The 11837-nt window shown below is 40.0% G+C and overlaps 1 protein-coding gene across 1 annotated transcript; it reads right to left on the reverse strand.

Moving 5' to 3' along the window:
* Nucleotides 1–3342: 3342 nt before the first annotated feature.
* On the reverse strand, nt 3343–9169 carry gmnn (geminin DNA replication inhibitor). Its single transcript, XM_035792790.1, has 6 exons — nt 9038–9169; nt 5586–5693; nt 5305–5461; nt 4993–5075; nt 4541–4651; nt 3343–4411 (listed from the first exon to the last, which is right to left on the reverse strand). The coding sequence occupies exons 2-6, from the start codon at nt 5658–5660 to the stop codon at nt 4181–4183; spliced, it is 657 nt and encodes a 218-aa protein (XP_035648683.1). The 5' UTR covers nt 5661–5693; nt 9038–9169; the 3' UTR covers nt 3343–4180.
* Nucleotides 9170–11837: the final 2668 nt, after the last annotated feature.

An 11837-nucleotide genomic window follows, 5' to 3' on the forward strand; every position in this document is an offset into this window, starting at 1 on the left:
ATAATGACCATCATTATGTTTGGAGGGAAAAGGGGGAGGCTTGCAAGCCGAAAAACACCATCCCAAACGTAAAGCACAGGGGTGGCAGCATCATGTTGTGGGGTTGCTTGGCTGCAGGAGGGACTGGTGCACTTCACAAAATGGATGGCGTCATGAGGCAGGACAATTATGTGGATATATTAAAGCAACATCTCAAGACAGTCATTAAGTTAAAGCTTGGTTGCAAATGGGTCTTCCAAATGGACAATGACCCCAAGCATACACCCAAAGATGTGGTAAAATGGCTTAAGGACAACAAAGTCAAGGTATTGGAGTGGCCATCACAAAGCCCTCACCTCAATCCCATAGAAAATTTGTGGACAGAACTGAAAAAGTGTGCGAGCAAGGAGGCCTTACAAACCTGACTCAGTTACACCAGCTCTGTCAGGAGGAATGAGCCAAAATTCACCCAACTTATTGTGGGAAGCTTGTGGAAGGCTACCTAATACGTTTTTACCCAAGTTAAACAATTTAAAGGCAATGCTGCCAAATACTAATTGAGTATATGTAAACTTCTGACCCACTGGGAATGTGATGAAATAAATCATTTTCTCTCCTATTATTCTGACATTTCACATTCTTAAAATAAAGTGGTGAACCTAACTGACCCAAGAAAGAGATTTTTACTTTACTACTTTTTAAATGTCAGGAATTGTGAAAAACTGAGTTTAAATGTATTTGGCTAAGGTGTATGTAAACTTCTGACTTCAACTGTACACACAGCAATCTACACACAATACCCCATAACAGGTTTAAACATTGTTGCAAATTTAAAATAAAAAACAGAAAATACCTTATTTACATAAATATTCAGACCCTTTGCTATCAAATTGAGCTCAGGTGTATCCTGTTTCCATTGGTGACGCTTGAGCTGTTTCTACAACTTTAGAGTCTACCTGTGGTAAAATCAATTGATTGGATGATTTGGAAAGGCACACACACACACCTGTCTATGTAAGGTCCCACAGTTCACAGTGCATATCAGAGCAAAAACCAAGCAATAAGGTCAAAGGAATTGGCCTTAGAGCTCCGAGACAGGATGGTGTTGAGGCACAGATCTGGAGAAGGGTACCAAAACATTTGTGCAGCACTGAGGGTCCCCAAGAACACAGTGGCCTCCATCAATCTTAAATGGAAGAAGTTTTAAACCACAAATACTCTTCCTAGAGCTGGCTGCCCGGCCAAACTGAGCAATCAGGGGAGAAGGGCCTTGGTCAGGGAGGTGACGGTCACCGATGGTCACTGACAGAGTTCCTCTGTGGAGATGGCAGAACCTTCCAGAAGGACAAACATATCTGCAGCACTCCACAAGTCAGGCATTTGTGGTAGAGTGGCGAGACAGAAGCCACTCGGTACAAGTCACATGACAGCACGCTTTCAGTTTGCCAAAAGGCACTTAAAGACTCAGACCATGAGAAACAAGATTCTCTGGTCTGATGAAACCAAGATTGAACTCTTTCGCCTGAATTACAAGCATCACGTCTGAAGGAAACCTGTCACCATCTCGACGGTGTAGCATGGTGGTGGCAGCATCATGGGACTGGGAGACTAGTCAGGATCGAGGCAAAGGTGAACAGTGGAAAGTAGAGAGATCCTTGATGAGTTAGTTTCACAGGTCTATCAAGTATCTATACAATTGGCAGATTTTTCTATGCACAAGAATAAGGTAATTTTGTACATGTGATACATGGTATAGAAAAGTAAAATCTTAGGCGAGTACATGGAGCTACAGTACATCTCTGCAGATGATCTGTCTATCTGGCCAAAATCACTTATACAGGTCCCCTAAAACACCCTCTGGTGGTATGGATAACTTGTCTCCAGAGAAACCGAGACTCAAATAAAAGATCCTATATCAAATTACTATAGGAAGAATTGTTTTGACTCAAACCAGAACCTGCACTAAGAAGATAGCAGGCCAGGCTATTCAGAACACAGAACTGCCTCTGGAGAAGAGTCCCGGCGGTGCACCACATAAGAAAAATAGTCAAGCTCTGTCAGTTGGTTTTTTATCATTGTCAAGTTTTACCATATAATTCACACCGATTTAAGTCAAAACTGTACCGTGGCACCCCATATTATCAGAATATCCAACAGTGTTTAAGAAATATTACCTTCAGTGTTCTTGTGATCAGGCCATCAATGTTGTGATTATTGGTTTTGCAAAAATGTTAGCTAATGGGTTAGCAATTAGCATGTTTGACATTTCAGCAGAAATACGATCAGCTTAAGCGGTTTAGCAAAAATACGTCCCGAATTTAATCGGCATACGGTCCACAGTTATTGGCCACCTTACCATTTTGTTCAATTACGAGATATCCGTTAGATTGTTTACAAAAAAAAACCTTGTTGCCGAATTGTTTACTAGATAGTTGACTAGCCTTCCAGTGAAAAGAAATGACCGGCCTGTCAACTTCAATTACGTGACAAACACTGCCCGTTTCTGCATAATTCAAGCAGGCAATTAGCCCTGTCGAGACTTTTTAAAAATGGTGGGTGGGGAAGCGAAACTAATGCGTGATAGTGAGAAGGAGAGATATCATGGCTCCCCCCCCCCCCTTGATCTGTCCAACATGTCGCCTCTAAAATGTAAATAAAACACTAGAGTTTGTCAAACCTTAGAAGTAAACAGCAGCTTTGAGAATGATTGCATGCGACACAAGATGTAACGTAGGGTCAGTTCTCTCAACTCCAATACTACAGAGCAATTACCATGTCCACCAACACTCGGATAGAAACCTAGTTCACACCCGATTGCAGTTAGTTACAGAATGGGCGTGGGTTTACATTACCGTTATTTTCCAGACCATTTAAAGATGTTTACCTCAAGATGGGGTAAAATTAGCTAACTAGGCTACTCGTAAATATCTTGTCACCTTGGTAAGCAACTCATGTAGCTCTGACCTTGTGTTTTAGGTTATTGTCCTGCTAAAAAGGTGAATATGTCTTCCAGTGTGTTGGAAAGCAGACTGAACCAGGTGTACCGCCAGGCATTTGACTCTGCTTAGCGCTATTCCATCTGCCTCCCCCCCATTGATACACCAGCCAAAGTGTAATTAACTTAAGTGCTCAAAGGGATATTCTTACCCATCTACCAATTGGTGCCCTTCATGGCAAGGCATTGGAAAACTACTCTGTATACGCAAGCAATAAGAACGAGGGGGTGTAGTATCTGGCCAATATAGTCAAGCTGCAAAGATGAGTGCCTGGATACAGACTGTAGCATATTGGCCATATACCACAAACCCAAGGTGACTTATTGTTGTTATAAGCTGGTTCCAAATGTAATTAGAGCAGTAAAAATAAATGTCAAATCAAATTTTATTGGTCACACAGTTAGCAGGTGTTGTGAATAGCGAAATGTTTATGCATCTAGAGCCGACAGTGCAGCAGTATCTAACAATTCCTCAACAAAACCCAATACACACAATCTAGTAAATGAGAATATATAAGTACAAAATATGGATGAGCAGTGACAGCAGTTAAAATGTAATAGATTGTAAAGAATACAGTATATACATATGAGATGAGTAGTGTGAAATGTGGCATTAAAGTGACTAGTGTTCCACTTAAAGTGGCCAATGATACCAAGTCTGTAGGTAGGCAGCCACCTCTGTGCTAGTGATGGCTGTTCAACAATGACAGCCTTGAGATAACTGTTTTTCAAGCACTCATACACCTCACCTTCAGGATAGAAGCGGGGTGAACAGGTAGTGGCTCGGGTGGTTATTGTCCTTCATGATCTTTTTTGCCTTCCTGTGACATCGGGTGTTGCATGTGTCCTGGAGGGCAGGTAGTTTGCCCCCAGTGATGAAGTGTTTGTCATAGGACAGTCCTGAAGCATATGTACAGTGTGCATTAAAACTGCACTATAACAAAATCCTAAGTGTAATTGACCACCAACAAATGCCATTCAAAAAGTCGACAGCAAAGTAAAATAAAAACTAGGGAGGCGCCTCTTTTCATAGCCGCGTTGTAGAAAGGGTATGGTTAAAGTAAAAATCTTGCGCAAGTACCTCAGATGTTACGCAAAGAAAATATATAAAGTAACTAAAGGCATCAATGCCAGAGTGTTGAGTGAGAAGCACAGGCGTCGCCTGAAGGATTTCACCAGTACATTCAGTCAATCCTCCCCTGAGGGTTAATTTTCCTTTTGTTCTGTGACCTCATCTTCTGTGACATCATCATCTTCATCAGTGACATCATAATCATCATCATCTTCTGTGACCTCATCATCTGTGACAGACCTGGGTGTGAAAACACTGTTGGTACTGGGGGCATCAGATTCTTCTCGTCCCTCAAAATTGTCATCGGCACCAAGCGCAATCTCTCGCAGGTCCTCTAGACTTTCCGGACTCTTTCCAGTTAACCTCTGAGAATAGATAACAGAATATTAGCTTTGAACGTCGGACACTACCTTACATTTAAAAGCATCCACCAGAGACCTTATACGAGATGGAAACTAAAAGGAGTTTGTGGCCATCAATGTCCCAGCTCTTACCTCTATCATGTCAGCCATGTGCTGTACATGTTGGACCAGTTCCTGAAGCTCATCATTCTCCGTCTTCAGCTGGGCTATCTGCTCATCCTTGGCCTCGATGCCTTTGTGCAACTGCGCAAACAAGGTAATAAAGTCACTCAATGTGGCAGACTCATTTTTTAAAATAAAAAAACATTTTGTTAAGGTAGCTTCAGACTTTACCATCCACTAAAATGTTAAACGTTATCACCGCAAGGTCAATGGCTAAAATACCAATATGCGCCAAGGCCCCAAAAGACAACATGGGGCAGAATTCCACGAGATGAATGGTTTCAGAGATATGGATAGTTCAGACCAACACCCATTGTTCCAGCTGGAGTGTTGCCAGAGACTATGTGATCGACTCATTTTGAACCGTGGGAACAGGACAAGTTCATTAAACATTAGTCAGCAGCCTTCAGTGATTAACTGACCTCCTCATTCTCCTGGAGCACGTTGTAGAGAGCTTTACGTCTCTCCTCGGCTACCTCTTTCCAGTAGGAAGAGGGAGGAGTTTCTGAAACAGGGGGGGGGGGGATAGGCCATTTCAATTAAACTACTGGACAAACATGTCAATAAATAAAATGAAGACATTCAGCTCTGGGATGACGATAACGGACATTATACATGTAGACAAAATGTGAGCCAAGTCCATGTTGATGAAACATTGTTGGGATAACTGGGTTAAGCATAACGGTCAACCATAAAAACTATTTGTCCTTGTAACACCTTGAATACCAACATACCTTTGACCATTAGCGCGTAGGTCTCCTTGGTAACGCCGTCAGGTCGATTGTAATTCTCTGCTTTTGGTGATGCGACAGCAACTTCAGCCTTCACCCTCTTTGAGCCCGTCACTTGTTCTGCATTCCACCGTTTCCTTTTGAGAGCCACCTTTCCTGTCTGAACACATGTAAACCTATAATTACTTGACCTGCACGTCAGTGGTAGGTGGTAGACATTTGACCAAAAACACTTTATAGTTAACCAAGTATAGCAATGTCAGTGACAAATTCCAATTGCATACCGGTATTACTTTGCCTAGGTTTGTATTGCCTGCAGAAGGCTGGAGGACTTGCAGGGTTTTCCTTGTGGGTCCCATGGTCTTGAATGGATCCACCCAACAACAAGAAAGCTGTAAAATAAAATGCATATAAAGTCACATCCACATTCAAATGAATAGTTACGTGTGAAAAGTTGTACAGTTTGGCATTTAAAGTAATTAATAAAACTGTCAGCATTCATGTGATTACACGCAAAACAGGCATTAGTTACACACCACCCTTGAGAAACCATTAAGGTACAACATTGGTGGGAAACAACCCAATCTGCACTCCCTGACCCAAGTATTGTGAGCATTCACCTGGGCATAGTGCCATTCAACTGCTCTTACTCCGGTTACACTCGTGATTGTCATTGTGGGATGGCAAAATAAGTTTAGTGACTGAATGGCTCTACGCACCTGACTGAAGGTTCAAATGTTACTCAAAATCATTTCCAGTACTACAGATGTGCTTGATTGAACTACTGTTGCAACAGAACCAATTGAAAGTCCAAACCCAGTCGGCCTGGCACTCCAGACAGGCTAACACAAACTCAGTCCTGGAAAGATCAAGTAGTATTTGAACCCATGTCTGGTATCCAACTGACTGGCAGGCAACGGAAAGGGGCAGGTCCATCCTGCTCTGAGCACCATTGATGGGGCGACTGCCTTATATTCCCACGGGCAGCGATTGGCCTTCAGTCATCATCTTACTCGCTGACATTCTTGAACAAATAATTACCGTGGGAACTGTTCTCAAAAAGCTCATTATGGACAACTACAAGTTAATGTGCAAACAAACCAAAGCAAGTTAAATTGAGGTAGACGTCAAATTGGGAAAATATTGAGTTAATGCCGAGGTGTGCATGAGTAGACAATAATTAGTTTGAAGGATGTGAGGTCACTGTTCAAGGCCTGTTAACCACTTGTAAGGTCTTGTCATACAAAAGGGTTTGTGCTTTGCACATAATACTTTGTTAACTTGGCATTAGAGCAAGCATGCAGCAGACTGTCAGGTAATATTGGCTGACAAGCAGACTGTGGCTATGAAATTGAAAGCACAGAATCTGCTAGAATATCATTTTATGCTGTAGCGTTGACCTCCCTTTCACTGGAACTAAGGGGCCTATATTGAACCATGTAAAACAGGCCAAGACCTTAATGGAGGAATTATATTTTAAAGTCGGCACTGCGCAGTCGGGCATGTAGGGTTCTCCTGGCATCCGCCAAACCCAGTCATCTGTCGGACTGCCAGATGGTGAAGCGTGATTCACCACTCCAGAGAAGACATTTCCACTGCGCCAGAGGCCAACGGCGGCAAGCTTTATACCTCTCCAGCCGAAGCTTGGCATTGCGCATGGTGTTCTTAGTCTTTAGGAAACCCATTTTATGAAGCTCCCGGTAAAGTTGCTTCGAGGCAGTAGGAACTCGGTAGTGAGTTTTGCACAGGAAAGATGATTTTTTAAATATATATATTTTAACATGCTTCAGCACTCAGAGGTCCCGTTCTGAGAGCTTGTGGCCTACCACTTCAGTTGTTGCCCCTAGACGGTTCCACTACACAATAACACTTACAGTTGACCGGGGAAGCTCTAGCAGGGCAGAAAATTGACAAACTGACTTGTTGGAAAAGTGTCATCCTATGACAGTGCCACGGTGAAAGTCACTGAGCTCTTCAGTAAAGCCATTCTACTACCAATGTTTGTCTATGGAGATTGCATGGCTGTGTGCTCCATGTTATGCACCTGTAAGCAGCAGGTGTGGCTGAAATAGCCCAACACACTAATTTGATAGGGTTTCCACATACAAAAGTGTCACCCAAAATTGACATGGTAAATTATACAATGGGTTGAGGGAAATTACTGAATTTTTTACTTCACATTGGTGATGTTAATATAGAAGTCTGTTGCTTTAAACAGATTTAGCATCTTTGGTCTAATCATACTTGCCTGTCCTCACATCTCGATCAGACAGTCATTGGCAATTAATGTACTTCTGGTGTACCAAAAAACGCAAGGACACCGTCTGTCTGATCAAGGCTTTCGAAGGCAGCTACGAAATTCAAACCGCAGCGGGGGGTGCTCTTTATTAAAGCCGCTGGCCACAAACAAATGGATATTTGGCAGTCAAGAAATCACTGAAATAAGAGCCAACTCTTTTACCCATTTATGCCTAAATGTGGAGATAATTCGTTGAAATGATCCCGTCAAGTGTTACGTTTACCTATTCGTATTGGCCCACAAGGAGCTGAGCTGCCATAAGGCTAGTACAGGTTATTTTATCGACAGGTATATGTAGTATACCCAAGCTCATTGTGGGTAGTCTTTGTAGAGCGCAAATGGCAAATGTAGCAGCAGTGAATTGGCCTATTACCATACGCCAATTTGAGTGATTAATCTGCGAGCCTATTGATCACAGTAAAACAAGCTCATCAACTACAATATGGAGTGATCGCTTGGTAAATGTTGATGAGTGAGCCGTTTAAGGTACCAACGGAGTAATTTTATTTGGTAGTCTTCAACATATGGATTACGGTCATTTTATACCAGTGTTTTGAAACTATGCCATTTCAAAAATACACAACAGGAAGCAGCAACATTTTCTACTTTAGGAATATTTAAAATAAAAATTTGTATAAGCGATTTAAATAAACCAAAAACGCTGTGATTTAATTAATTTGTCATGATAGTAACAAACCATGTTATTGTCAGAATGGACATTAGACGTTGTGACCAAAAGACGATCACTATATTGAGATTCCCCTTTGAACTAAATTAAAGCAAAAACACTGATTGCTCAGCATTAGACCCGAATCCACCCGCCTAACGTTAGATTAGCTTTTTTTATTTTATAGTTACAAGTCCAACGATCTAACCACAAGGCTGGCTACCTGCCGCTTTTACCTTGAATTACATAGGATTCACAGGTTTAAAATGTCCTAATGGAGAAAGTCTTAAGTCGATTCACTACGGTTGAAACAGTGGCTTGAGAAGGACAAAATAATATCGTTAGAATGCAGACGAGAATGTCTTGATACGGGAAGAGTGTGCTATAAATGGTTATTTAACATTGTAACAATAGAAAGAAGCCGCCAAAAAATGCATTGAGGTGGCTGGCATGGTATGGCCAGACCAGAGGTGAAAGTCAACCGAATCTTTGGTATGACCAGGTTTTGGGTAATGGCAACTGGCTAAATAGTTAACATAATCTGTCTTGCTCAAAAAGAACGTGAACCAAATTAGTAAAGTAGAAAACAAAAATAGTTTCAGTAAGGGCATAATCTGGTACAGTAACGTAAACTACAGCCAAGCTAACATTCAAATTCTAAAAAAATAAACAACCCGCTATCCTCTGTGTGAAACACTCACTGATTTGAGAATATTTGACCTTTGAGTGAAATTAAACAGTTTGGAAAACCATATAATAATGGAACTTACTGTTTTGGCAGCTTCCGCGAGTGTTATAGCGAAGATATCTTTGCTTCTTTAATTCTCCGAGTCACGTTTCTTTCTCGCCACCTCGCGCCAGGAGCTTAAATATCCTGTTAAATCACGTGACACATGTGATGCTTCATCCGGATTTAGTAAATTCTTCAAAATAAGAGTTTTGGCATGACCTCTGTTGTCCAGCACATAACAACCAAGCATACCCGAGATCGTTCAACTTTATGATACAAGTACCAAACTTGGTACACTAATTAATGATCGGGTGATTCTGCAACTTCGGGCACTTTGGCAGTGCAAACTTTCAGAAATTAAAACCTATTCAAACACCGTTTTACCAGTATTGTACTCGTTTTTGATTTGCCTAGAAACAATATCTGATAATGGCTGCGATCATACTATTCCAGAATGTATATATTTTTGTCATTTTTCCCAGACAGCCATAGACAAATGTCATTTCCATCACGTCATTAAACATCCATTTAAGTTGAAAATGAAATATCATACAATTGATTTATAACAGATTTCTTATACATTGCACATGTACATGAACTTCTATTGAATATTATTTAAGTGACTTTTAAGGTTTTCCTAATATGAATAATTCAACCCGATGCCTGAATGTATAATCTTGTCTTGGTGACATCTGAAAACATTTATTTATCAGGAAAAATAAGATATTTCCACCCAACCTTTTTGTGAGATTATGACAACAACCATATGATTTCCATATCTAAAACAAATAAATATATGTAAATTATACATAATATACTCTTTTACCTCGAAAATATGGGTTGTGATGGAAATGACAAGGTGTGGTGGAAATGACATCTATGTAAAAAAGAAAGAAAGAAAAAAAAAAGTATGAAAACAATATTTTATTGCAAACCTTTTGAACAACAAGCATTGTTAAACATTTGATTAATATAAGACCGAGTAAGATTACAAAACACTGGAACTAGCACCTTTTAAACAAGAGAACAATGTGTTGTCCTTGACTACACTTAGATGCTACAAATATAAATTCTAACACATATATAGAGGAAGAGTTCATTGAGAGCCACACATGTTTTATTTAATATATGATTTTATGCCTGCTTTGTATGTACTATATAGTGAGTTTCCAAGTGTATCTAAGGCTTAGATAGAAACCAAGGCATCCAGCTCCATGTGCCTTTTGGTCACTGGATGTGGCTCAGGGACAAGTCCAAGCACATGCTGTGGTCTGTACCATATGATGTCGTCTCTCATTGGCCATTTACACAGGTAGTTCTCTGCAAAGTCAATATGCACAATGATCTCCTCTTTCCCCAGATTGTCTTTTAAATTATCTTAAGGACCATGACAAGAAAACCTGCCGATGAAAAGCAGAAAGTTTCACTGGAACTTTGTCAATATTATAATTGCAAACCAACATGTAGTTAAGGCCACCGAAAGTAGAGAAGACATGATGAGGAATAAAATTCCACATAGAAGTGGGTCTTCTTAGGACTTGTTTTATCCAATAGATCTTAAAAGTATTATTTAAGGTAGTAAAGTTCAGCCCACCATTCTCATAAGTGTTCATTACAACAGTTTTCCTAATGTAATGGGTACGGTTTCTCCACAGAAAGTTGAAAAGCATCTGGTCTATCTCCTTGCCTTTTTTACTGTCAAGATATAAAGACAGAGCACCATATGTTAGTCTAGAGATACATTCAGCCTTGGTTATTAGGACTCTTCATTTTAAAGATAAGTCCCTCTGTAGCCATTGATTTAGCTTCTTCTGTTTTTTTTAATAAGAGGGTTAAAATTTAGTAAGCCTCTAGAATTCTGATCCTTTGTAATGGTTATGCCTAAATATGTAAGTTCTTCTTTTACTGGAATAGCATAATATGAAGATGTCACAATCTTTGACAGCCATAAGTTCACATTTATTAATGTTAAGAAATAGACCAGATGCTTTGGAAAAGATTGTATCACATTGATCGATATGGGAATTTGGTTAGCATCTTTCAGAAAAAGTGTAGTATCGTCAGCCAGCTGGCTTATAATAATTTCTTTACGAGCTATGGAAATACCTTGTACAGGACTATTATTTAAAGAATTTGTAAGAAGTTGGGTGATTACTAAAAACAGGACAGGGAGCTAGGCAAGGTTGTCCTAATTCCTCTCTTTAACTCAAATCTAGGTGAGGTGCCATATTTCTATTTGATAGAGCTGTTACCATTTGTATAGAGAGTCCTAATAGACTTACAGAAAAAAATCCCCAAAGCCAAGTCTCTCAAGGGAGTGGAAGAGGAACTGATGCTCTGTGTCAAATGCTTTATAAAAATAAAAAAAATAATATGAAGCTATCTTCAATTATTAGGTCTGAGTAGTCAAGTATGTCTAATACTAGTCTGATAATGTTAGAAATATGTTCCTCATGAAGCCCGACTGTGTTTCATCAATGATTGCATCCAGGACTTCTTCAATTCTTTTTGCAAGTAGTAAGGCTAATATCTTATAGTCATTATTAAGAAGACAAATTGGACGCCAGTTATCGATGAGTATGTCTTCTTTTTTAGGTTTAGGTATCAGTGTTATTAACACCTGACTCATTGTAGGAGGGAGAACATTGTTTTTAATACTCTCTAAAAAGACTTCAAATAGGAAGGGAGCTACTTGTTCAGAAAATAATTAGTAAAATTCTGATGTAATCCCATCAACACCTGGTGATTAATTGTTCTTTAGATGTTTGATAGACTATAATCTCTTCAACTTTGATGGGTTCATCACACTGTTTAGATTCTATATCACTGATAGAGACGGA

The sequence above is a fragment of the Oncorhynchus keta genome, chromosome 19 (assembly GCF_023373465.1).
Source record: "Oncorhynchus keta strain PuntledgeMale-10-30-2019 chromosome 19, Oket_V2, whole genome shotgun sequence".
Taxonomy (NCBI): domain Eukaryota; kingdom Metazoa; phylum Chordata; class Actinopteri; order Salmoniformes; family Salmonidae; genus Oncorhynchus; species Oncorhynchus keta.

What these genes read in the sequence shown, in the direction of transcription:
- gmnn (XM_035792790.1), bottom strand. Translation starts at nt 5,660, where the DNA reads ATGGGACCCACAAGGAAAACCCTGCAAGTCCTCCAGCCTTCTGCAGGC. An exon ending in TGCTCCAGGAGAATGAGGAG is followed by an intron (nt 4,652 to 4,992) that starts GTCAGTTAATCA and finishes TTGTTTGCGCAG; the next exon opens with TTGCACAAAGGCATCGAGGC. An exon ending in ACATGGCTGACATGATAGAG is followed by an intron (nt 4,412 to 4,540) that starts GTAAGAGCTGGG and finishes ATCTATTCTCAG; the next exon opens with AGGTTAACTGGAAAGAGTCC.